At 37.4% G+C, this 26,840-nt stretch overlaps 1 protein-coding gene across 2 annotated transcripts in view; it reads right to left on the bottom strand.

The window, feature by feature from the left end:
* Positions 1-23,404, bottom strand: part of MUSK (muscle associated receptor tyrosine kinase) — a 95,487-nt gene extending 72,083 nt beyond the window's left edge. For both annotated transcript variants that reach the window (XM_057549277.1, XM_057549278.1), the window contains exons 1-3: positions 23,010-23,404; positions 16,313-16,439; positions 502-653 (exon numbers count right to left, since the gene is read on the bottom strand). In XM_057549277.1, coding sequence (XP_057405260.1) covers positions 502-653; positions 16,313-16,439; positions 23,010-23,088 — 358 coding nt within the window. In that variant the 5' untranslated portion in view covers positions 23,089-23,404. The remainder of the gene's footprint in view (positions 1-501; positions 654-16,312; positions 16,440-23,009) is intronic.
* Between the last annotated feature and the right edge of the window lie 3,436 nt (positions 23,405-26,840).

Genomic DNA, 26,840 nt, shown 5'->3' with positions numbered 1-26,840 from the left:
TAAAAGCCACAATGAAACATCAGTACATGCTAGCCTTGTTGACATGAAGTGGGGAAGAAATAGCCTCCCTTTCAGCAGAAAAGTCACTCAAGTTTGAAAAGTCGCTCAAGAAGATCAAGTTTGAAACAAGGCAAAAGGGTAGAAGAAGTGTCTGCAAAGAGGTTTTAGATTAAAAGGGTGTTTGGTTGTAATGAAACTGTTTTGAAGGTATGGGGTAAAGATTCTAAAGGGAAGTTCCTGGTGAAAGATGTTAGGGTGGCACAAATAAAGAGACATATAAAGGCATGAAAATGGGAGATGGTAGAGAACAATGAGGCTTGCCTGTAGGATGGTGGTTGATGGCAGGAATAAGGGGTGTGGAACTGTCTCAAGGTTGTGATTTGAACTTGAACTTGTCTGGCTGCCTGAACATACAGGTATGCGGGAGGCTCTATTTACTGCCTGCTTCAAAATGTACCAAGTCAGCTTTGAAATCAATGGATGATTCTCTTTCCTACTCACTCATCTTCACTTGCAGAGCTCCACAACTCTCGGCAGCTCCTCCCACGCCATTGTTGGCTATGCAGCAGTAAATGCCGTCATCGCTGTCTTCCACGCTCAGGATGGTGAGGAGCTGACCGTTCTCCCGAATACTGTACCGGGTGTCAAAGAGCCTGTGGGTCGCAGAGGATTATGGCAGGTTAGGGCCCCATCTGTGATTTTTTTGGCTATGATTAAATGATCAAACAGATGACTTACCAATGGAGGAAGTAGACTAAAGGTAAGAGGAAATTCGATTGAGTTCTGAATAATAGAATAAGCTTATTTGGGAATTGAAAGCTAACATTATATTCTAATCTTTCGTAGGCTCCAATAATCAAAGCAGTGCTGAGTTCTTCAAAAATAACTTCAAAAGGTGATGTCTATTGATGAGACCAAACATAAAATTTATTTAGGAAAGTATATCATTACCCAAGATATGAGTTCTGTCCCATATTTACTGGGAAGTAGCAGCTAGATAATGAAAGCACACACACACACACATAGGTGCAACTAGCAGAAAGGGATAAACAGATACTCACTACTGTATATAAAACAGATAAACAGCAAGGACCTGCTGTATAGCACAGGGGAATATATTCAATATCTTATAATAACCTATAAGGGAAAAGAATCTGAAAAAGAGCATGTGTGTGTATGTATATATGAACCGAATCTCTTTGCTGTACACCTGAAACTAATACATTGTAAATCAACTATACCTCAGTTTTTAAAAATGGAAAAAAAAGAAAGAGTTAAATATTTATAGAAGTAACTACCACTTAACTATTTGTTCATTCATTAATCAAATGTTTGTTGAGTGCCTAACAAGGGCCAGGCACAGTTCTAGTTCCTTGGGATACATAAGGAAGCAAAAAAGGTTCAAACTGTAAAAATACAGGTTTTACATATATTATCTCACTAAATGACATGCAACGTGAATGTTGAGAAGGGAATTAGGACAAAAGAAAGAAATCTGAGAGGAAGCGTCAACCTAAAAGTGAGTTTTATGACCAAATATTCTTTATGCTAAATCTGTATATTAGGCAGAGTAAAGCATCCCACCCCCAGCAAAGATCCATGTCTGAATCCCCAGAACCTGTGATGAATATGTTACCTTACATGGCAAAAGGGATTTTGCAGATGTCAAGGATCTTAAAATAGAGTATCCTGGATTATCCAGAGGGACCCAGTGTAATCATTAGGGTCCTTAAAAGATGGAAGAGGAAAGCAGGAGGATCAGAGGATGAGATGTGACGGTGGAGGCCGAGTATGGGGTGACACAGCTGCTGGCTTTCAAAATGCAGGAAGGGGCCAAGGAGCACAGGCAGCTCCGAGAAGCTAGGGAAGGCAAGAAATCAGACTTTCCTCTGGAGCCTCCAGAAAGCATGCAGCCCCGCCAACACCTGGATTTTCGCCCAAAGAGCCCTATTTCAGACTTCTGAACTCCGAAACTGGGAGATAATAAATTTGTGTTGTTTCAAGCCATGAAGTGCGCAATAAATTTGTGTTGTTTCAAGCCACGAAGTGTGCAGTAATTTGTTACAGTAGAAATGGAAAAAACTAACACGACATGAAAACAAAAACTGTAAAGGGAATGGATTTTTGATTTTTCTAATTCAATGGGTGGCTCCCATCACACACTGATCTTAAAGAGGAAAAAAGGGATGTAGTAATTTTTGGTCTAATGTGACTAAGGATAATATAATCATTGGGTAGTTCATTAAATCACAAAATAACTGAGGATAGCCATGATATTCACTCTCATGTAATTTTTGCTTTGTTTTTGTTTTTTGCTATGTATAAGGTTTCATGGAAAATATGAATATTGGAATATCTTACAGATGTGCTTGTGGACCAAGAGTCCAGCCACTCTGTGAAATATAAACTTCCAAGATTTATAATCTGTTGTATCACTGCTGCTTAATTCAAGTACATAAATTGCTTTTGGATTGTGAGGGGCACAAGTATTTATAACTTTCAAAATATAAATTGTTCTTCTTTTTTATTGAAGTATACTTGATTTACAATATTATATTAGTTTCAGGTGTACACAGCATAGTGATTCAGTATTTTTACAGATTATACTCCCTTAAAAGTTATTACAAGATAATGGCTATGATTCCCTGTGCTATACAATATATTCTTGTTGCTCATCTATTTTCTACATAGTAGTATGTATCTCTTAATCCCATAAGCCTAATTTGCCCCTCCCCTATCCCTCTCCCCTTTGGTAACCACTAGTTTGTTTTCTATGTGAATCTGTTTCTGTTTTGCATATACATTTGTTTGTATTAATTTTTAGATTCCATATGTAGGTGGTATCATACAGTATTTGTTGTTCCCCATCTGACTTATTTCACTAAGCATAATATTCTCTAAGTCCATATATGCTGCTGCAAATGGCAGAATTTCATTCTTTTTTATGGCTAAGATTCCATTCTAAATATATACCACATCTTCTTTACCCATTCATCTGTTATGGACACATGGGTTGCTTCCATATCTTGGCTATTGTAAATAGTACTGCTATGAATTTGGGATGCATATATCTTTTCAAATTAGTGTTGTCATTTTTTCTGGATATATACCCCAGAGTGGAATTGCTGGATCATATAATACTTCTATTTTTAGCTTTTTGAGGAGCCTCCGTACTGTTTTACATAGAGGCCACACCACTTACATTCCCACCAGTAGTGTACAAGGGTTTCATTTTCTGCACATCCTCTCCAATATTTGTTATTTGTAGACTTTTTGATGATAGCCGACTGGTGTAAGGTGATATCTTATTGTTGTTTTCCTCTAATAATTAGTGATGTTGAGCATCTTTTTATGTGCCTGTTGGTCATCTGTATGTCTTCTTTGGAAGGATGTCTATTCAGGCCTTTTACCCATTTTTTGATTGGGTTGTTTGTGTTTTTTTGATACTGAGTTGTATGAGCTGTTTATATATTTTGGAGATTAACCCCTTACTGGTCATATCATTCGCAAATATTTTCTCCCATTCTGTAAGTTGTCTTTTGGTTTCGTTGGTGTTTTCCCTTGCTGTGCAAAAGCTTTCAAGTTTAATTAGGTCCTATTTGTTTATTTTTGCTTTTATTTCTTTTGCCTTAGGAGACAAATTCAAAAACATATTGCTATGATTTATGTCAAAGAGAAATTTTTCAGAACTGTTTTAGATTTATAGAAAAATTAGAAAGGTAGTATAGAGAATTCACATATACCCCCTACATCCAGTTTCCCACATCTTAGATAAGTATGGTACATTTGTTACAGGTAATGAATCACCATTGATACATTATTAACTAAAGTCATAGTTTATTCAGATTTGTTTTGGTTTTACCTAATGTCTTTTTCTGTTGCATAATCTCTTCCAGGATACTACATTTAATTTATTTGTCTCATTTCCTTAGCCTCCTTCTAGCTTTGACATTTTCTATGACTTTCCTTGCTTTTGATGACTTGGCAGTTTTGAAGAGTACTGGTCAAATATTTTGTAGGATGCTCCTCTATTGGAATTTGTCATATGCTTTTTTTTTTTTTTTATAAACATCTTTATTGAAGTATAATTGCCTTACAATGGTGTGTTAGCTTCTGCTTTATAACCAAGTGAATCAGTTATACATATACAATATGTTCCCATATCTCTTCCCTCTTGCATCTCCCTCCCTCCCACCCTCCCCATCCCACCCCTCTAGGTGGTCACAAAGCACAGAGCTGATCTCCCTGTGCTATGCGGCTGCTTCCCACTAGCTATCTATTTTACATTTGGTAGTGTATATATGTCCATGACACTCTCTCACCCTGTCACATCTCACCCCACCCCCTCCCCATATCCTCAAGTCCATTCTCTAGTAGGTCTGTGTCTTTATTCCCGTCTTGCCACTAGGTTCTTCATGGCCTTTTTTTTTTTTTCCTTAGATTCCGTATATATGTGTTAGCATACTGTATTTGTTTTTCTCTTTCTGACTTACTTCACTCTGTATGACAGACTCCAACTCCATCCACCTCATTATAAATACCTCCATTTCATTTCTTTTTATGGCTGAGTAATATTCCATTGTATATATGTGCCACATCTTCTTTATCCATTCATCTGTCGATGGACATTTAGGTTGCTTCCATGTCTTGTCTATTGTAAATAGAGCTGCAATGAACATTTTCGTACATGACTCTTTTTGAACTCTAGTTTTCTCAGGGTATATGCCCAGTAGTGGGATTGCTGGGTCGTATGGTAGTTCTATTTGTAGTTTTTTAAGGAACCTCCATACTGTTCTCCATAGTGGCTGTATCAATTTACATTCCCACCAACAGTGCAAGAGTGTCCCCTTTCCTCCACACCCTCTCCAGCATTTATTGTTTCTAGATTTTTTGATGAAGGCCATTCTGACTGGTGTGAGATGATATCTCATTGTAGTTTTGATTTGCATTTCTCTAGTGATTGATGATGTTGAGCATTCTTTCATGTGTCTGTTGGCAATCTGTATATCTTCTTTGGAGAAATGTCTATTTAGGTCTTCTGCCCATTTTTGGATTGGGTTGTTCGTTTTTTTGTTATTGAGCTGCATGAGCTGCTTGTAAATCTTGGAGATTAATCCTTTGTCAGTTGCTTCATTTGCAAATATTTTCTCCCATTCTGATGGTTGTCTTTTGGTCTTGTTTATGGTTTCCTTTGCTGTGCAAAAGCTTTTAAGTTTCATTAGGTCCCATTTGTTTATTTGCATTCTTATTTCCATTTCTCTGGGAGCTGGGTCAAAAAGAATCTTGCTGTGATGTATGTCATAGAGTGTCCTGCCTATGTTTTCCTCTAAGAGTTTGATAGTGTCTGGCCTTACACTTAGGTCTTTAATCCATTTTGAGTTTATTTTTGTGCATGGTGTCAGGGAGTGTTCTAATTTCATACTTTTACATGTATCTGTCCAATTTTCCCAGCACCACTTATTGAAGAGGCTGTCTTTTCTCCACTGTATATGCTTGCCTCCTTTATCAAAGATAAGGTGACCATATGTGCGTGGGTTTATCTCTGGGCTTTCTATCCTGTTACATTGATCTATATTTCTGTTTTTGTGCCAGTACCAAACTGTCTTGATTACTGTAGCTTTGTAATATAGTCTGAAGTCAGGGAGCCTGATTCCCCCAGCTCCATTTTTCGTTCTCAAGATTGCTTTGGCTATTCGGGGTCTTTTGTGTTTCCATACAAATTGTGAAATTTTTTGTTCTAGTTCTGTGAAAAATGCCAGTGGTAGTTTGATAGGGATTGCATTGAATCTGTAGATTGCTTTGGGTAGTAGAGTCATTTTCACAATGTTGATTCTTCCAATCCAGGAACATGGTATATCTCTCCATCTATTTGTATCATCTTTAATTTCTTTCATCAGTGTCTTATAATTTTCTGCATACAGATCTTTTGTCTCCTTAGGTAGGTTTATTCCTAGATATTTTATTCTTTTTGTTGCAATGGTAAACGGGAGTGTTTTCTTAATTTCACTTTCAGATTTTTCGTCATTAGTGTATAGAAATGCAAGAGATTTCTGTGCATTAATTTTGTATCCTGCTACTTTACCAAATTCGTTGATTAGTTCTAGGAGTTTTCTGGTAGCATCTTTAGGATTCTCTATGTATAGTATCATGTCATCTGCAAATAGTGACAGCTTTACTTCTTCTTTTCCGATTTGGATTCCTTTTATTTCTTTGTCTTCTCTGATTGCTGTGGCTAACACTTCCAAAACTATGTTGAATAATAGTGGTGAGAGTGGGCAACCTTGTCTTGTTCCTGATCTTAGTGGAAATGGTTTCAGTTTTTCACCATTGAGGACAATGTTGGCTGTGGGTTTGTCATATATGGCCTTTATTATGTTGAGGAAAGTTCCCTCTATGCCTACTTTCTGCAGGGCTTTTATCATAAATGGGTGTTGAATTTTGTCGAAAGCTTTCTCTGCATCTATTGAGATGATCATATGGTTTTTCTCCTTCAATTTGTTAATATGGTGTATCACATTGATTGATTTGCGTATATTGAAGAATCCTTGCATTCCTGGGATAAACCCCACTTGATCATGGTGTATGATCCTTTTAATGTGCTGTTGGATTCTGTTTGCTAGTATTTTGTTGAGGATTTTTGCATCTATGTTCATCAGTGATATTGGCCTGTAGTTTTCTTTCTTTGTGACATCTTTGTCTGGTTTTGGTATCAGGGTGATGGTGGCCTCGTAGAATGAGTTTGGGAGTGTTCCTCCCTCTGCAATATTTTGGAAGAGTTTGAGAAGGATAGGTGTTAGCTCTTCTCTAAATGTTTGATAGAATTCACCTGTGAAGCCATCTGGTCCTGGGCTTTTGTTTGTTGGAAGGTTTTTAATCACAGTTTCAATTTCAGTGCTTGTGATTGGTCTGTTCATATTTTCTATTTCTTCCTGGTTCAGTCTCAGCAGTTTGTGCATTTCTAAGAATCTGTCCATTTCTTCCAGGTTGTCCATTTTATTGGCATAGAGTTGCTTGTAGTAATCTCTCATGATCTTTCGTATTTCTGCAGTGTCAGTGGTTACTTCTCCTTTTTCATTTCTAATTCTATTGATTTGAGTCTTCTCCCTTTTTCTCTTGATGAATCTGGCTAATGGTTTATCAATTTTGTTTATCTTCTCAAAGAACCAGCTTTTAGTTTCATTGATTTTTGCTATTGTTTCCTTCATTTCTTTTTCATTTATTTCTGACCTGATCTTTATGATTTCTTTCCTTCTGCTGGCTTTGGGGTTTTTTTGTTCTTCTTTCTCTAATTGCTTTAGGTGCAAGGTTAGGTTGTTTATTCGAGATGTTTCCTGTTTCTTGAGGTAGGCTTGTATTGCTATAAACTTCCCTCTTAGCACTGCTTTTGCTGCGTCCCATAGGTTTTGGGTCGTCGTATCTCCATTGTCATTTGTTTCTAGGTATTTTTTGATTTCCCCTTTGATTTCTTCAGTGATCACTTCGTTATTAAGTAGTGTATTGTGTAGCCTCCATGTGTTTGTATTTTTTACAGATCTTTTCCTGTAATTGATATCTAGTCTCATAGCGTTGTGGTCGGAAAAGATACTTGATACGATTTCAATTTTCTTAAATTTACCAAGGCTTGATTTGTGACCCAAGATATGATCTATCCTGGAGAATGTTCCATGAGCACTTGAGAAAAATGTGTATTCTGTTGTTTTTAGGTGGAATGTCCTATAAATATCAATTAAGTCCATCTTGTTTAATGTATCATTTAAAGCTTGTGTTTCCTTATTTATTTTCATTTTGGATGATCTGTCCATTGGTGAAAGTGGGGTGTTAAAGTCCCCTACTATGATTGTGTTGCTGTCGATTTCCCCTTTTATGGCTGTTAGTATTTGCCTTATGTATTGAGGTGCTCTTATGTTGGGTGCATAAATATTTACAATTGTTATACCTTCCTCTTGGATCGATCCCTTGATCATTATATAGCGTCCTTCTTTGTCTCTTGTAATATTCTTTATTTTAAAGTCTATTTTGTCTGATATGAGAATTGCTACTCCAGCTTTCTTTTGATTTCCATTTGCATGGAATATCTTTTTCCATCCCCTCACTTTCAGTCTGTATGTGTCTCTAGGTCTGAAGTGGGTCTTTTGTAGACAGCATATATATGGGTCTTGTTTTTGTATCCATTCAGCCAGCCTGTGTCTTTTGGTGGGAGCATTTAATCCATTTACATTCAAGGTATGTCATATGCTTTTATCATGATTAAATTGGGTTTATAGCTTTTGGGAGGAAGATCACAAAGGTAGAGTGCCATTTCATCACATCATAACAAGGGTACTACTATCAATATAATTTCTCACTATTGATACTGACCTTTATCACCTAGCTGAGGTAGTGCTTGTCAAGTATCTCCTGTGTAAAGTTATTCATTATTCCTCAAGAAGCACTCAGTTGTATTTTCAAAACATAATTTCCTCCTATTTCACATATCCTTTGACTAACAACTCTCTGAACCTGTTGCTCCATTTATTTCTTATTTATTTGTAACATATTTTTGCCATACAATAAAGGGAAGATTTAAATTTATTAAAAGTAATTTTATTCATAGTATTATAAGCCAAGTTAGAATATTTATGGTTTCCTGAACCAGACTTATAATGTTGATTTTCTTTGCATGATTTGAAAAAAACTCATTGGTTGTCCATTTCTTCATCTACTTATAATATTGGGAGATAAACACATGAGAGGATTATAGGGCAATATTTTTCAAAGCTATTTGACAATGTAGGCAACAAACTTCCTTCTTGGACAAGTTAAAAGATGATGATGGGGAGAGTAGTCTTTGAATATTGACTTTTGAATACTGAATGCTATCTAACAACTATTATAATTTCAAAGTAGAGAAGAATATAAATAATATCTCAGTATATAAGCAACAATAATATATTACATCATGTTGTAATGTAATATAAAACTATTTATAACTTCTACTGTAATAGTGTCACAGGTACTTTATTACCACTGTTATTCATGATGTATATTAAATGAGGTTTTCCTGTATTGTTTAGGAATAGTCAATTTTATTATAGAAGACAAAGACATAAGATGGATAAAACTCATAAAAAATGTTACGCATATAAATTGTAAAGCTAATAACTTATGAGATATTGGTAAAATGACTTGTAAGTAGAGATAAAAAGTAAGCTACTGACTTACGAAATATAGGCAGAATTGATAAATTGTGTTGAATATAGGTAGTAAATAAAATTGCAAACTACTAAAGATAGATGGAATAAATTAAAAATGTGATGGAACAAAGAAGAGCGTTATTTATGGTAGGAAGAGATGGAAAGACAAGTTCATAATTCTGCCACCTCTAGACTGACAAGTTTGTCACCTTGAAAACAACCACCCACTGGTGATATGCAGTATGGCCCCATTATGGTCCCATGAGCTGTATCCAGGAAACACAGTTAAAATCCATGGCTGTTGAGCAGGCTAATTGGCAAGCTCCGGCCAGGTATATTTATCCCTGCATCCCTCCAACAGGGCAAATATATATAATTGGCTTAAGGAACCCGCCACCTGTGGGCCCTTGCTCAACCTCAACTCTGTTTCTTGTAAGAACACCACAGTGGGGACATCTGAGGCACAGGGAAGAGTGACTAGACATATAAACATTAAGTAAACCAAGATTCCTAAGTATATTAACTTGTTCTATTTCTTTCCCCTTGTTTCTATCTATGTATTTTATTTTTTTTAACATCTTTATTGGAGTAAAATTGCTTTCCAATGTTTTCTTAGTTTCTGCTGTATAACAAAGTGAATCAGCTATATGTATACATATATCCCCATATCCCCTCCCTCTTGCATCTCCCCCCCACCCTCCCTATCCCACCCCTCTAGGTGGACACAAAGCAGCGAGCTGATCTCCCCGTGTGATACAGTTGCTTCCCACTAGCTACCTATTTTACATTTGGTGGTGTATATATGTCAATGCCACTCTCTCACTTCGTCCCAGCTTACCCTCCCCCCTCCCCGTGTCCTCAAGTCCATTCTCTACATCTGTGTCTTTATTCCTGTCCTTTCCCTAGGTTCATCAGAACCATTTTTCTTTTTTTTTTTTAGATTCCATATATATGTGTTAGCACATGGTATTTGTTTTTCTCTTTCTGACTTACTTCACTCTGTATGACAGACACTAGGTCCATCCACCTCACTACAAATAACTCAATTTCATTTCTTTTTATGGCTGAGTAATATTCCATTGTATATATGTGCCACATCTTCTTTATCCATTCATCTGTCGATGGACACTTAGGGTGCTTCTATGTCCTAGCTATTATAAATAGTGCTGCAATGAACATTGGTACATGACTCTTTTTGAATTGTGGTTTTCTCAGGGTATATGCCCAGTAGTGGGATTGCTGGGTCATATGGTAGTTCTATTTTTAGTTTTTTAAGGAACCTCCATACTGTTCTCCATAGTATCTGTATCAATTTACATTCCCACCAACAGTGCAAGAAGGTTCCCTTTTCTCCACACCCTCTCCAGCATTTATTGTTTGTAGATTTTTTGATGATGGCCATTCTGACTGGTGTGAGGTGATACCTCATTGTAGTTTTCATTTGCATTTCTCTAATGATTAGTGATGTTGAGCATCCTTTCATGTGTTTGTTGGCAAGCTGTATATCTTCTTTGGAGAAATGTCTATTTAGGTCTTCTGCCCATTTTTGGATTGGGTTGTTTGTTTTATTGATACTGAACTGCATGAGCTGCTTGTATATTTTGGAGATTAATCCTTTGTTAGTTGCTTCGTTTGCAAATATTTTCTACCATTCTGAAGGTTGTCTTTTCATCTTGTTTATGGTTTCCTTTGCTGTGCAAAATCTTTTAAGTTTCATTAGGTCCCATTTGTTTATTTTTGTTTTTATTTCCATTTCTCTAGGAGGTGGGTAAAAATGTTCTTGCTGTGATTTATGTCAAAGAGTGTTCTTCCTATGTTTTCCTCTAAGAGTTTTACAGTGTCTGGCCTTACATTTAGGTCTTCAATCCATTTTGAGTTTATTTTTGTGCATGGTGTTAGGGAGTGTTCTAATTTCATTCTTTTACATGTAGCTGTCCAGTTTCCCCAGCACCACATATTGAAGAGGCTGTCTTTTCTCCACTGTATATGCTTGCCTCCTTTATCAAAGATAAGGTGACCATATGTGCGTGGGTTTATCTCTGGGCTTTCTATCCTGTTCCATTGATCTATATTTCTGTTTTTGTGCCAGTACCATACTGTCTTGATTACTGTAGCTCTGTAGTATAGTCTGAAGTCAGGGAGCCTGATTCCCCCAGCTCCATTTTTCGTTCTCAAGGTTGCTTTGGCTATTCGGGGTCTTTTGTGTCTCCATACAAATTGTGAAATTTTTTGTTCTAGTTCTGTGAAAAATGCCATTGGTAGTTTGACAGAGGTTGCATTGGATCTGTAGATTGCTTTGGGTAGCATAGTCATTTTCACAATGCTGATTCCTCCAATCCAAGAACATGGTATATCTCTCCATCTGTTTGTATCATCTTTAATTTCTTTCATCGGTGTTTTATAGTTTTCTGCATACAGGTCTTTTGTCTCCTTAGGTAGGTTTATTCCTAGGTATTTTATTCTTTTTGCTGCAATGGTAAATGGGAGTGTTTCTTTAATTTCTCTTTCATATTTTCATCATTAGTGTATAAGAATGCAAGAGATTTCTGTGCATTAATTTTGTATACTGCTATTTTACCAAATTCATTGATTAGCTCTAGCAGTTTTCTGGTAGCATCTTTAGGATTCTCTATGTATAGTATCATGTCATCTGTAAACAGTGACAGCTCTACTTCTTTTCCGATGTGGATTCCTTTTATTTCTTTATCTTCTGATTGCTGTGGCTAAAACTTCCAAAACTATGTTGAATAATAGTGGTGAGAGAGGGCAACCTTGTCTTGTTCCTGATCTTAGAGGAAATGGTTTCAGTTTTTCACCACTGAGAATGATGTTGGCTGTGGGCTTGTCATATATGGCCTTTATTAGGTTGAGGTAAGTTCCCTCTATGCCTACGTTCTGGAGGGTTTTTTGTCATAAATAGGTGTTGAGTTTTGTCAAAAGCTTCTTCTGCATCTATTGAGATGATCATATGGTTTTTATCCTTCAGTTTGTTAATATGGTGTATCACATTGATTGATTTGCGTATATTGAAGAATCCTTGCATTCCTGGGATAAACCCCACTTGATCATGTGTATGATCCTTTTAATGTGCTGTTGGATTCTGTTTGCTAGTATTTTGTTGAGGATTTTTGCATCTATGTTCATCAGTGATATTGGCCTGTAGTTTTCTTTTTTTGTGACATCTTTGTCTTGTTTTGGTATTAGGGTGATGGTGGCCTTGTAGAATGAGTTTGGGAGTGTTCCTCCCTCTGCTATATTTTGGAAGAGTTTGAGAAGGATAGGTGTTAGCTCTTCTCTAAATGTTTGATGGAATTCGCCTCTGAAGCCATCTGGTCCTGGGCTTTTGTGTGTTGGAAGATTTTTAATCACAGTTTCAATTTCAGTGCTTGTGATTGGTCTGTTTATATTTTCTATTTCTTCCTGGTTCAGTATTGGAAGGTTGTGCTTTGCTAAGAATTTGTCCATTTCTTTTAGGTTTTCCATTTTATTGGCATATAGTTGCTTATAGTAATCTCTCATGATCCTTTGTATTTCTGCAGTGTCAGTTGTTACTTCTCCTTTTTCATTTCTAATTCTGTTGATTTGAGTCTTCTCCCTTTTTTTTCTTGATGAATCTGGCTAGTGGTTTATCAATTTTGTTTATCTTCTCAAAGAACCAGCTTTTAGTTTTATTGATCTTTGCTATTGGTTCCTTCATTTCTTTTTCATTTATTTCTGATCTCATCTTTATGATTTCTTTCCTTCTGCTAACTTTGGGGTTTTTTTGTTCTTCTTTCTCTAATTGCTTTAGGTGTAAGGTGAGGTTGTTTATTTGAGATGTTTCTAGTTTCTTGAGGGAGGATTGTATTGCTATAAACTTCCCTCTTAGAACTGCTTTTGCTGCATCCCATAGGTTTTGGATCGTCGTGTTTTCATTGTCATTTGTTTCTAGGTATTTTTTTATTTCCTCTTTGATTTCTTCAGTGATCTCTTGGTTATTTAGTAGTGTATTTTTTAGCCTCCATGTGTTTGTATTTTTTACAGTTTTTTTCCTGTGAATGATATCCAGTCTCACAGCATTGTCGTCAGAAAAGATACTTGATATGATTTCAATTTTCTTAAATTTACCAAGGCTTGATTTGTGACCCAAGATATGGTCTATCCTGGAGAATGTTCCATGAGCACTTGAGAAGAAAGTGTATTCTGTTGTTTTTGTATGGAATGTCCTATAAAAATCAATTAAGTCCATCTTATTTAATGTGTCATTTAAAGCTTGTGTTTCCTTATTCATTTTCATTTTGGATGATCTGTCCATTGGTGAAAGTGGGGTGTTAAAGTCCCCTACTATGATTCTGTTACTGTTGATTTCCCCTTTTATGGCTGTTAGCATTTGCCTTATGTATTGAGGTGCTCCTATGTTGGGTGCATAAATATTTGCAATTGTTATATCTTCTCCTTGGATTGATGCCTTGATCATTCTGTAGTGTCCTTCTTTGTCTCTTGTAAAAGTCTTTATTTTAAAGTCTATATTGTCTGATATGAGAATTGCTACTCCAGCTTTCTTTTGATTGGCATTTGCATGGAATATCTTTTTCCATCCCCTCACTTTCAGTCTGTATGTGCCCCTAGGTCTGAAGTGGGTCTCTTGTAGACAGCATATAACAGCTCTTGTTTTTGTATCCATTCAGCCAGTCTTTGTCTTTTGGTTGGAGCATTTAATCCGTTTACATTTAAGGTAATTTTCAATATATGTGTTCCTATTACCATTTTCTTAACTGTTTTGGGTTTGTTTTTCTAGGTCTTTTCCTTCTCTTGTGTTTCCTGCCTAGAGAAGTTCCTTTAGCATGTGTTGTAAAGCTGGTTTGCTGGTCCTGAATTCTCTTAGCTTTTACTTGTCTGTAAAAGTTTTAATTTCTCCGTCAAATCTGAATGAGATCCTTGATGGTTAGAGTAATCTTGGTTGTACGTTTTGCCCTTCCATCACTTTAAATATGTCCTGCCACTCCCTTCTGGCTTGCAGAGTTTCTGCTGAAAGGTCAGCTGTTAACGTTATGTGTATTCCCTTTATGTTATTTGTTGCTTTTCCCTTGCTGCTTTTAATATTTTTTATTTGTATTTACTTTTTGATAGTTTGATTAACATGTGTCTTGGCATGTTTCTCCTTGGATTTATCCTGTATGGGACTCTCTGTGCTTCCTGGACTTGATTGACTATTTCCTTTCCCATGTTAGGGAAGTTTTCAACTACAGTTTCTTCAAATATTTTCTCAGACCCTTTCTTTTTCTCTTCTTCTTCTGGGACCCTGTCATTTGAATGTTGGAGCATTTAATGTTGTCCCAGAGGTCTCTGTGACTGTCCTCAGTTCTTCTTATTCTTTTTTTCTTTATTTTGCTCTGCAGTAGTTATTTCCACTATTTTATCTTCCAGGTCACTTATCCGTTCTTCTGCTTCAGTTATTCTGCTACTGATTCCTTCTAGAGAATTTTTAATTTCATTTATTGTGTTGTTCTTCATTGTTTGTTTGCTCTTTAGTTCTTCTAGGTCCCTGTTAAACGTTTCTTGTATTTTCTCCATTCTATTTCCAAGATTTTGGATCATCTTTAGTGTCATTACTCTGAATTCTTTTTCATGTAGACTGCCTATTTCCTCTGCATTTGTTTGGTCTGGTGGGTTTTACCTTGCTCCTTCATCTGCTGCATATTTCTCTGTCTTCTCATTTTGCTTAACTTACTGTGTTTGGGGTTTCCTTTTCACAGCCTGCAGGTTCGTAGCTCCCGTTGTTTTTGGTGTCTGCCCCCAGTCGTTAAGGTTGGTTCAGTGGCTTGGGTAGGCTTCCTGGTGGAGGGGACTGGTGCCTGTGTTCTGGTGGGTGGGGCTCGATCTTGTCTTTCTGGTGGGCAGGGCTGCATCCGATGGTGTGTTTTGGGGTGTCATTAACTTAGTGTGATTTTAGGCAGCCTCCCTGCTAATGGGTGTGCTTGTGTTCCTGTCTTGCTAGTTGTTTGGCATGGGGTATCCAGACTGGAGCTTGCTGGCCGTTGGGTGGATCTGGGTCTTAGCATTGAGACAGAGATCTCTGGGAGACCTCTCGCCGATTGATATTACATGGGGCCTGGAGGTCTCTGGTGGTCCAATGTCCTGAACTCAGCACAGCAGGCCAGAGCACCAAGACCCTGTCAGCCACATGGCTTAGGGAAGCCTTCAGCCAAACACAAACATCGCGAACAGAGAGCACACCTATAGAAACCCTCTGGTAGTTTGCATTCCTTTCTCTATCTATGTATTTTAAATTGATTTAATAAACTGTATTTCAAGCGCCTTAATTTGTTCTGTGAGCCTTCCTATTCCAGGACTTCTGGGATAGCTTGCCTGGTAGAGTACCTGAAGGCTTCTGCAGCCCAGGGTAGTTTCCCACATTACAACATATATAATAGAAGGAAATGATAAATTTCAATTGGAGCTTATTGAAAACAAAGATGTAATTTTTCCCCATCCAAGTTCATGGATGTGGAATTCAAGTTCCAGTGTGTGGAGGAGTTAAATGCTCTAGTCCTAACGCAAGCTATGTGGCCTGCTAGAAAGCCAGTGGTTCCCTTTGTTACAGATTTTTAGAGTATTTTTGATCAGATAGCTATTGTAATGGGGAAAGGATAGCCTAACCTTTATGTGCCAAGTAGAAATTTTATCTGTTTGAGAGGCTACCTCACTATATACATCAAGAGTCCTTTCTGACTTTCAAAAGAAAAAGTCATGGTCACCTAGAGGTCAGATTCCTAGACCACATGCATCACTTGATTGGGATATTAGAAGTATAGGAAATGAGGCTGCTCCCTATTAACTCCCCAGAGTGTCCTGGAACATGTATCCCCAGAATTAGGATATCATGGTGTTTCCTAATTACTGTGAAACTTCTTCTAGGTCCTAATCTGGGATCCATGAAATAATCCTGACTTCCCCATATCAGTTAAATCACTTTATGTTGGGCAATTCTCTTAACCTCACTGAAGTTCAGATCTTACATTTATAAAATGAGGAAATTTGCATTTTATATATTCTAGAAGGTGAACTTTAGTACTGCCAGAGCTGTGATTACATTTATGACAAAGATAAATCACAAGGCAGCCTTGGGCATTCTTGCTGGAAAAAGGCAGAATACTTACTTAATGAGAATTTTATTTCTGGTCCAGGAAATTTCAGGCTGAGGATAGGATTCCACTGCACACATGAAAGTAGCCACTTCTTCAACTAAGGCATCCACTGTCTCAAGAGGAGTGGTGATGACAGGGGCTGAAAGGAGAGGAGAAATCAAACGAGAGCATTCTACAATACTGTTGACTAACTCTTCTGTAAGTAGGCAGAGGCCACCACATACCTGAATGAGAATGACATTTCCCCACAGTAGAAATTTGCCAAAAGGAAGGAAAAATTTTGTGCAGAGGATTTTGTTGCTACTTCTAAAGTAGGCATTTGAGAATCAAAAGAGAAGGCTCTCAGGAGAGTTGGACTTCGATTTATTATATATGGGTAGAGGCAGATCCAGGTTTTGTGAAGTCCAAAGTTGTATAATTTAGGTGTCCTTTTTAAGAAAAAATATATAAAATTATTAATATAAAATGTCTGTTGCCTCCCTAACACCAATCAGCTTGAAGGGAAGTGTCACTGAAGGGAAGTCAAAGTGAAAAGAGAAAGCAATCTTAACAATTCCTGTTTAAAAACAATTTTCCCCAATGTTTTCATTGCCTGTTGAGGAACTAGACGGTAAGAGGCTCTAGCACAGGACCTGAATTCAAATCCCTGCTCTATCACTTCCTTCTCAGCTCCACTGACTCACTTAACTAGTTACCTTGGTACCTTCAGCTGTAGACGGAGATAATAAAACCACCGCATAGGCTTGCCATGAGGATTAAGTAAGTGAATATACATAATGCATTTAACATTGTCCATGGTCCATATGGAACACTCCGTGTTATTTGATTCTATAATTTAGAGACAGAAACCTGAACTGTTCAGCTGTTCTCCCGGTTTCTGTATTACCTGCAAATTACCAATAATACTTCTAGGAGTCTATCCCAAGGAAATAATCCCCAAATGGAAAGGCATATAGATGAATTTCACTGCACAAAAATAGATTAATTGTACTAAATTGTACTAATTGTATGAAAGTGGAAGAAGAGTTAGGCACACAGCTTTGTCTTCTAGCTGTGGTCTACTGGAGCTGGCTTGCACTGGCTTGCAAGAGTCAAGTGTTAATTTTTCAGAAATTTAACAAGATAATGGAATAGAGCCATTATTAAAAACTAAATTATATAAATTTGATTAGATAAATTATGTTAAAAACAAAGTAATAATACTCAACATTTATCACTTTCTAATTATTTTTCTATATTTTACTATTATCTATGTTCTTGTGGTTATTTACATCTCTTGTCTGTAGAAATTGTAGGTGTGCTACTATACATCTCCTCCCAACTTAGTGTTTCTTGGTACCTGGGTATTGGCTGTGACTGGAGCATTTATACTACAGCAGTCAACAAATGTAACATATCAGGGCCTTTTTTCCTCAGAGAGGCAAATGTTCAACATATATTAGCAACTGTTATCTAAACAGGATACTATTTACACAGTCACTGCAAATGGTAGTTTGAAGATATTGATGATATAAAATATGCTCATACTTTAGTGGCAGGGAGCAGAATTGCATAAACAATTTTATTATGATATCTTTTTTTAGGATATGTAGAAAAAAATGGAAGAAAATATATCAATATGTTAACAGTCCTGGAAGTGTGGGTGATTTTCTCTTTTACACTTTTGTATATTTTGTGTTTTCAATATCATTCTTAATGGCTGTGAATTATTTTTACCCAAAACCCCAAACTTTATTCATCAGTTTCTTCTCATTCAACATACAGATGCAGAAGTGACAGAGTTAACAGACATAATATTATCTTTCCAACGAGGCAACACAAACTCTGTTGAGATCAGTTAAGATCAAAGAAGTAAATCTTAGAATGTCTTGATAAACTTAGACATGGAGAAATACATGAGCTCTTACTAAGAACAGCTTCCCTTAATGTTCAGTGGCATGACAGTTTTATGTGAGATTTGATTCTGTGTTTAATAATTTTAGCATCTAAAACTGATTAAAAACCTGCTATCAGCCATGCATTATACTTTTCATTCATGATCTCATTTATTTATCACAACCAACGAAAAGGCAGATACTTTTATTATTCCCACTGGCAGATGAGGAATGAAGGCGACGAATTGTTCAAAAACTTGTCTCAACAAAACAAAAGCAGGAAGTGATAGAACTGAACTTCAAAGTTAAATTTGATTGAAAGTACCTATCTTTTAACTCTAAGCTATACCATGTCTTCAGTGTGGTACTACTTACTCACAGAAAGGGAAAAAACATGATTGACATCAATATCAATATCAATATCTATAGGCAGAGTATAGTCAGTTAAGTCCACTTTGCCCATATTCCAAAATTATCCAAACAAATCTGCTTTCAGATTTTTACTGGCACGATCACATAGTTGTATTTAATGATATTTGTTGACTCAGCAGACCGTCTCCTGTTTGCTTTCATTCTACTATCCAGCTTTCATCTCAGCCAGGGCCTGTTTAAACTAGGACACTATTTCTTCCCTCAATCCAAGGACCACATGAACAACAAATACATGAAAATAAACACAATGCTTTTCTGTACCCAAAGAGTAACTTAACTTGAATACTAGCTGCTGAGAAGGATATGATATTACCCTTTTATGGGCTCTAGCACATGGCCATTGACATACCAACTTCTGAGTGACCAGCTGCTGACTGACATAACCAAATGACTGAATAAACAAAGAAGTCAGGTGTATTTGCTCCTTTCTGTTCTAGTAAAATTAAAGCTCAGACTTGGAACATATTCATGCTTTTCTAACATCATGAATACAGTATTGTTTTGTCGGTATGACAAAACACTTTGGTGTCGGAAATTTTTCAAATCCCCCAAAGAAAGAGGATGTTCAGTATTGCTCATCATTTGGCATATCTTAGAAACTGACACATTTATTCTGCTGGTGATGTAATCAAACATAAGTTATTTTTTCTTATGATGTCTTTGGAACTTGTAAGGTTCATTGATCATCTCAATAATTATTGTTATCTCACTTATTAATACCGTATCATTAATTCTTTGTCACAGAACACACTCTTGGTCCTTGCCTTTGGGAATGACACTGGGGACAGGCAGGTAGAAATTCTGGGTCAGCCTGTTAGAATTTCTGAAATGACCTCTCCTGGGGGGCATTCCTTTGGGATTAAGAGATGATTTCATAGGGACTCATCTAAAATATGCTCATTCCCCAGAAGTGATCATGCCACCAATCATTGACAATCCTTAGCATAGTACATAACGTTATAAGTTGAGCACTGGTAGGTCCTTCATTTTAGGAGAAAACTGAGGCTTACAGTGACTACATGCTTTCCCTAAAGACACACAGAAAGGCATTGGGGACTAGAAAAGGAACTCGATTGTAGCATTCTCTTCCAGGCCTGCAATATCCTTGTTTCACTTTCTTCATTATTTGACCTAGACGACATGGTATGTTGCCATATAATCTCAGCTCCCTTACTCTCTAGTCCTTTAGCTGCACTGACCCTGGAAAGTACCAATCTTGAACTAATCCAACCAGCTGTCTTCACTGCTCATATGTTCATAAAGTATTGTTGGGTAAAGTGAAACAACAGTGGATCAGGACCATGATGGGCATGCAGTCTCCAGCCCCAGCGGGTCCTCAGCATGGACATATGGTCCTTCTACATTCTCGGATCCACTTCTCTCATCTTCCTGAATGGAACCATTTCCTTCAGGTCCTCTTAGTCATCCCTTACTTGTCACTTTCCCCCAATAATCTCACGTCCTATTTCACTGAGAAGTTGCCTACTTCACCTTTCGAAATATGGTAGAAATCTTGCCATTTCTGCTCTTTTTCTGTTCTTTAAGGTCAATAATATTTAAAGCAACTGTGTTTCCGCAAACGTGGAATGAGTTACTCTTTCAATATACGTTAGTATAAAACATTCATCCAGGACTTGGTGTCCTGGATTTCAATGACAGCTGTGCCTGATCTGACTTAGTCATATGTCGAATTTGTGAATTCTATCCCTGTAGACATATGATTTAGAAGAAGAAGTTACTAAAATATGCCTCAGGTTAAATCACTTGAGACTCAAGAACTTCTAGGTATGGTAGTTATGGGGTAATTTTAAAACTGGAATTTGGACGGGAGTTCTTTGTGCGTAGCATGTTAACAAATTCAGGGCTGCTTACATGAACTCCTATACTCCTCCAGAAAATCCCACTATACACTTAATACTCCCTGATAAAGCGTTAAATATTATTGAAGAATGTGGTTAAGGAGAATGTTCAATGAAAGGTTGACTATTTTCATACATGACAGTTTATAAAATTTTCCTCCTTATGGTTTGATACTGAGCTCATGATTGAAAGTATTACTAGTTGAAATGATTCAGAAAGATAGTGACTTTTCCCTTTGTCTTTGAATATTAGGAATATCAATTAAATTAAAACTATAACAATAAACTATTAATTCTACAAAGTTGGTTATTAATTTTATTGAGGAAATCCCATGCCGATGGTTGGAAAAGAACCCACGGAATACTCTTGCAGTATTTTAATTGTGTCAGTTTATTTTGTGATATATTATGCTGCAGACGCCTTGATTCATTCACGATAAAGGACTTAGGAAAAAGGTATACCATCTAAAAAGCCTCTTCCCATTATTGCCTTCTGCCAAGAATAGAGAAAACAACTAGAGATATTTTGTGTAGAACAATTTCATTACTTTCAGTAGTATTAAAATAATCGCATATTAATGTGTTTTTTTGTACCAATATATTCCATGTACTTCAACATTTAAAATTTTAAGGATTGTGTTTTCATGATAATGTTTATTCTCAGAACTGGTAAGTGTAGTTAATGAATGTTTGCTCTTCCAGGCCTGGTGTTTTGGCTAAGGCTGGTGTTAAACCCATATTAATTTAGATTTTACAATAATACTCAAATACTCTCTTTGAGTAGGCTAGGCAAAAATATTGTTTTAATTTTTTGATTTTACAGTCTAATTAAAGCAGTAAATAAATTATGAACAAATAAACAAGGTTGGGGTAACAATCTGGCTATTTTATTTAGAAGTCGGGGTTTTGGCTTTGTTACATTTATGCCACCGTTTTTGAAGTTTTCAAAATAAACATAGTGTGCTTCACCTGTAAAGTTTGGAAGCTACAAATCTTCTCTTTCTAGAATATAAATTAGGAGGTTGGGTTTGGTTTTTCTTCGTGCACGAGATTCTAATTTGAACCAGAAAATCAATTGTCCTGCTCCTTGTAAGACTGGATTTCAGTAAATTTTAGCATTTAACCATGTCATTTTTATGTAACTTCATGGTTTAGAATAGCACAAATAAATTTATAACAATCCATAAGTCCAAACATCCAGGTGCTGCCTTTCCGGACATCCGTTGTATGATCAGGAAGTATTAAAATAATCTGAAGCCAATGTTCAGTCTTTCTGGCTATTATTAGCTATTTGGAAAGATCTAGATTCTCTTTTATCTGGAGCTACCTTAAAGTATTAGTTGACAATTAGACATTTAAATACATTTGAAGATACCGTTCTACTCACGTAAAATAGAAAAAGAAAGCAACAAAACAACATAAGTCTATGAAATCCGACTGTTTGTGAAGAAAGCTGTATCTTGTTAGCATGTGAATTTTGACCTTGTGCTTCCAGAGATTCTAATGAACCACAAAGTCTAAGCTATGTTTCCCATCTACATACAATATATTACCTTCACTTATCTATACAATACAAACCTGTTCAGTTCTTTGGTAAAGTAATATGAAGGGAAAATAATTCATTTGAGTGTGTCATAAATCACAGAACCTTTGTTTACTCTACTGTAATACATTTAATTTGAAAATTCTGTAATATCATTCAATCTGCTTTCTCGTGTCTTTGTAAAAAGATTTCAATGAAGCCCCCAGTCACTTCACAAGTCACCTATTTTCCTATCTTTCTTCCTGATTTGAAATACCCTAGTCTCAGTTTCATAACACGCTGGCCAGAAACTGTGGACATTCTTGCTACTGCAACAGGTGCTTGTCAGTTTCTTAAGTTGCTTTCCTTTCCCCTGAGGTGGTGTTATTTCCGGTACATTCCAAAGGCTCTGAAAAAAACCTTTCACAGTCTCTTGCCAAACCAAATCATGGCTCCAGCCTCTAAGTTATTGAGAACCCATTGTTCTTCAGGCTTTTATCTTACAGGCACTTGTGTGCGTCTTTCTCTAATTCCAATGTGGGAGGAACTAAAATATTGATTAAGAGTTTTGCAAAGCTGAAACTGAAAATGGAAATGATTTTTGTTCAGAAGCAAACACTCTGGATGTCTGGGAGTGCGGTTGATTATATTCCTGGCAAACCTGATGTGAAAAGGTTTTCATCATCCATTTAGACCACCCTGAAGTTTGACATACACATAAACAAACTGACCTCGATAACTTGCAGTCTACCTGCTAATGTTTCCCCTATAAGTGAGGGCTCCACATGCACTGAATGGCTGAACTTTTTATTGCAGAACTTAAGCAGGGGAGGGATAGCAGTAGAATGGAGACCATCAATCAATTGCTTATTTATACAGTTTTCTCCCTCTCCATATACTGCACCCCTACTTCACCAAGTAAAACCCAAGCATGCCATAATATGAATCAGCCATGATCGGAACACACGCATGCACCTCAGAACTATGATAAGGCAAGAGAAGACAAGATTGCTCAAACCAACCTTTTGGAAGTTTCTCAGTCCCGCTGAAGGCAACCAAAGTAAGAATATGTACCAGTGGAATGTTGACAAGCTCTCTCATGATTAATCCAGGCTCAGGCAGCAGAAAGTTCTTTCTGGACAACACGAGGAAAATGCCCCTCCAGTTTACATTTTAAAGCATAGTTTGTTCCAAAAGGGTCGTCTGCTAATGACTGTTTGTGTCAGCAGCTCCACTGACTCTAAGTATAATCAGGAATTCTCAGACTTGGCTGTAATGATGGACACGGCCAGCTGGTGAGTATCCACTTAGGCCAGTAATGCAAGTGTAGGGCTGGAGGAACAAGGGAAAGAAAATCCCTTTAGAATCCCTTTTAAGACAGTGGTAGAAGGACAATACCAGATGCCTTTTGCAACCATCACTGGATTCCCCGAGGTATAGTTATCCTGGTCTTCTGAGTCAGCTCACCATCCCTCCCGCACTCACCCCAGAACCCTGGGCATATCTAATCATGACTCCTCCCCATTTCTCACTTCCCCCTCCCACATCCATCCCGTTAACAATTCCTACAGATTGCACCAACTCGATATTCCTTGATTTCCTCCCCTCCTTTGATTCCAGCTAGTCTCACCCTATCCCAACCTCCCTTTCAGACATTCATCTTCTTGGAATGACAGTGGTAACCTCCTGTCTGTTCTCTGTGCCTTGTGTCCTACTGTCCTCTAATCTCTTTTCAGATCACCTGCCCTACTCAAAAGTCTTCAGTGGCTCTTCATCACATAGAAAAAAATATTCAAATCTAATATGACGTAGGAAGGCTCGCTGGACTCTGCCTACCTGTTTAGCCCCATCTGCTACAATCCATGCCTCTAGTTTAGTATTTAGCAACCTGGTTCCCTGTTTACAGCCTTCCTGCCTCCATGAATTGTTCCTACTGTTCTCCCATCTTGGAATGCTTCCCCCTCCTCTCCACCCAGTTAATACCTATCTCAGCTTGATCATCATCTCCTCCTGGGAGCCATCCTGGACCAAAACTCCCACATCTTCCCAAAGTTGCGTGAGGTTTACCTCCTCTGGGCTTCTCTGTCATTGGACTTACCACATGGTTTTAAGACTTTTTTCCGCTTGTGTTGGTGTCTCCCTCATTCTTTGGCTTCATGAGTCCACAGGGTCAGCAGCCATGGACTGTCAATTGCAGCAGATTCTTCCAAAATGTTCTCCTATGCGAATTGCCTTTTCCCACTGGAACAATGTGTCTTGGAGACTTTTCCATGTTAATGTACAGCACTACCTCATTATTTCTATTGGCTACACAGATTTCTAAATTGTGGATGTATGATGGTATATTTAACCATGCCCCAACAATGTATGAGAGAATCCATTTCCCCATACTCTCATCAACACTTATCTTTGAATTTTTACATTTAAGTAGAATAAAAAGGGTATGTCGTTGTCTTAATTTACATGTATTCCACTCTTACTATTGGTAATGAGAATTTCTCATCTGTTTGTTATTCATTTTCCTCTTCTGTGGCTTTTGTCTATTTTCCTCTTAGGTCATTTTTCTTTTTCTTATTAATTTATAGGAGTTTTAAAAACTACTCTGGATGTAAATAATTTATATCATTGGTCCACTGTATATTTTGCAAATATTTTCTGTGTAGAATAGCTCTACTACCTAGCCATAGTGATTGCTTCAGAAATGGGCTTAGGGCTCAAGCTGGTTTATGGCTCAAGGTCTCCATGGTATTTTACTGGACCTAATACAAAATAAGCTCCTCTTTCTTAGATCACCACCTGTGAGGACCAGGAAAGCCAAGGTTGCTGGAGGCTTCATGCTTCATTAACAAGAAATAGTGTGCAAAGCCAGAACGATCCATCAGATTTCCTTGTTTTTGAAATTAATAAATTCCTTTTTATTTTTTTTGCTTGGCTAATATGAATTTGATTCCTTAAATTGCAATCAAAATAATCCTGATGTAATTTTAATAGAAGAGATATAAATTTGGTGTGGTTTCTGCTCTGAGAATATCCTGCGAATGCTACATACTTCGTGGGAAACTTTGACATTAGCAGGATAAGCACTTTTTTTTTTATGTGAAATTTAGGAATCAGCAGGATGAACAGAGTGGCTGTGGTTCCCATAAGCAGCACTAGGGAAAGCACAGGGTTCCAGAGATTTGGGTGACTATAGATTTGTGAGCTAAAATTAAGCTCAGGATCACCACCAGCTGTTAATAAAGGGAAGTCCAAGGTGAGTGATTCAAGGGGCCTCTATTCAAATGTCCAGGAGGAGGATTTGGGAGTGAGCACTCTCCATCCTCTTTCCCTTTCCCCTAAAGTATAGAACAAGCACTGATGGTGCCCATTTTGAATCCAACAGGAATTGTACCCTCTAGACCAGTGACCCCAGGAAATTATCCCCTACTTCAACTTCCACCACACCCTGAGCCTGAAGGTGACAACAGTACTGTGTGAAGCTAAGGGGAGACAAAACTCTGTGGAGGGAAAGCCAGAATGTGTGGCTGCGGGCTGGTTTAAAATGAATCAATCTATTTCTGTTTTGCATATAAGTTCATTTGTATCATTTTTTTTTAGATTCCACATATAAGCGATATCCTATGATATTTGTCTTTGTCTGGCTTACTTCACTTAGTATGATAATCTCTAGGTCCATCCATGTTGCTGCAAATGGCATTATTTCATTCTTTTTGATGGCTGAGTAATATTCCATTGTATAAATAAACCACATTTTAAAAATGATACAAATGAACTTACATGCAAAACAGAAATAGACCCACAGACACAGAAAACAAACTTATGGTTACCAAAGGGGAAGTGGGGGAGGAATAAATATAGGAGTTTGGGATTAACAGATGCAAACTATTATATATACAATGGATAAACAACAAGGACCTACTGCATAGCACAGGGAAATATACTCAATATTTTGTAATAACCTATAAGGAAAAAGAATCTGAAAAAATATAAATATATATGTATGTATAACTGAATCACTTTTCTGTATATCTGAAACTAACACAACATTGTAAATCAATTATACTTCAATTGAAATAAATAAATAAATAAAATGAATCAACTGTTGGCTAAGAGAAGCCCCTGGCGAGTGTGGCTTAGGCATGGACGCTGCAGCAGCTCCCAAAGTGTAGCAGCTGGAGGTTGTCAGCCAATTATGGTCCTTGCAGCAGTTTCTTGGAACCTGGATACAAAATGGCCTTCCATCCTATGATACAAGCAAACCTATTTCTTATAAAGCAGGCTCATTCAGCCACAGAGAGTGGAGACTGGGTGCCAGCCAGTTATTTGGCTTCTTTCTTGGGCATGTGGAGAGTAAATGGGGCTGATGGCCAGTCATCCCTTCAGTAAAATGCACTCAGTCACCAGGTAAGCTTGTCCTGCCACCTCTGGTATCTCTGCTTCTTCATCTCAGGAGCTGGCCACAAGAGCAAGTAGCACCATGCTGAGCTATATCTTAAACTTGATGCCAGAATTCGACCATACAGTGGCTGATGAGACCGGCCCCATTCCTGCTGGAGTCAGCACATCCCCCAGTTAGTGCTGCTGGTCTGTACCCTGCTCTCATACATCTGCTGAGGCTTGGCAAGGAGCCCCTTCTAATTATCACGAAGGGCAATGACCTGGTTCTCTGCCTCACCAGTCAGCAGACAGTGGTTCAGAAATGCCACATGGATTGCCCTCTCCAGAAAATTCCTGGGAAGTCAAAGGGATATTCTGGAGTTCTATTTTTACAAATGGATTTAATGTCTGATTAAATATTAGGATGGCAATTAGAGATGCATCAATACTCTGGGAACATATACCTTGTAAAATTG

The sequence above is a fragment of the Balaenoptera acutorostrata genome, chromosome 6, assembly GCF_949987535.1.
Source record: "Balaenoptera acutorostrata chromosome 6, mBalAcu1.1, whole genome shotgun sequence".
Taxonomy (NCBI): Eukaryota; Metazoa; Chordata; class Mammalia; order Artiodactyla; family Balaenopteridae; genus Balaenoptera; species Balaenoptera acutorostrata.
The sequence above is the reverse complement of the archived record's forward strand: the minus strand, read 5'-3'. Positions and strand labels throughout refer to the sequence as shown.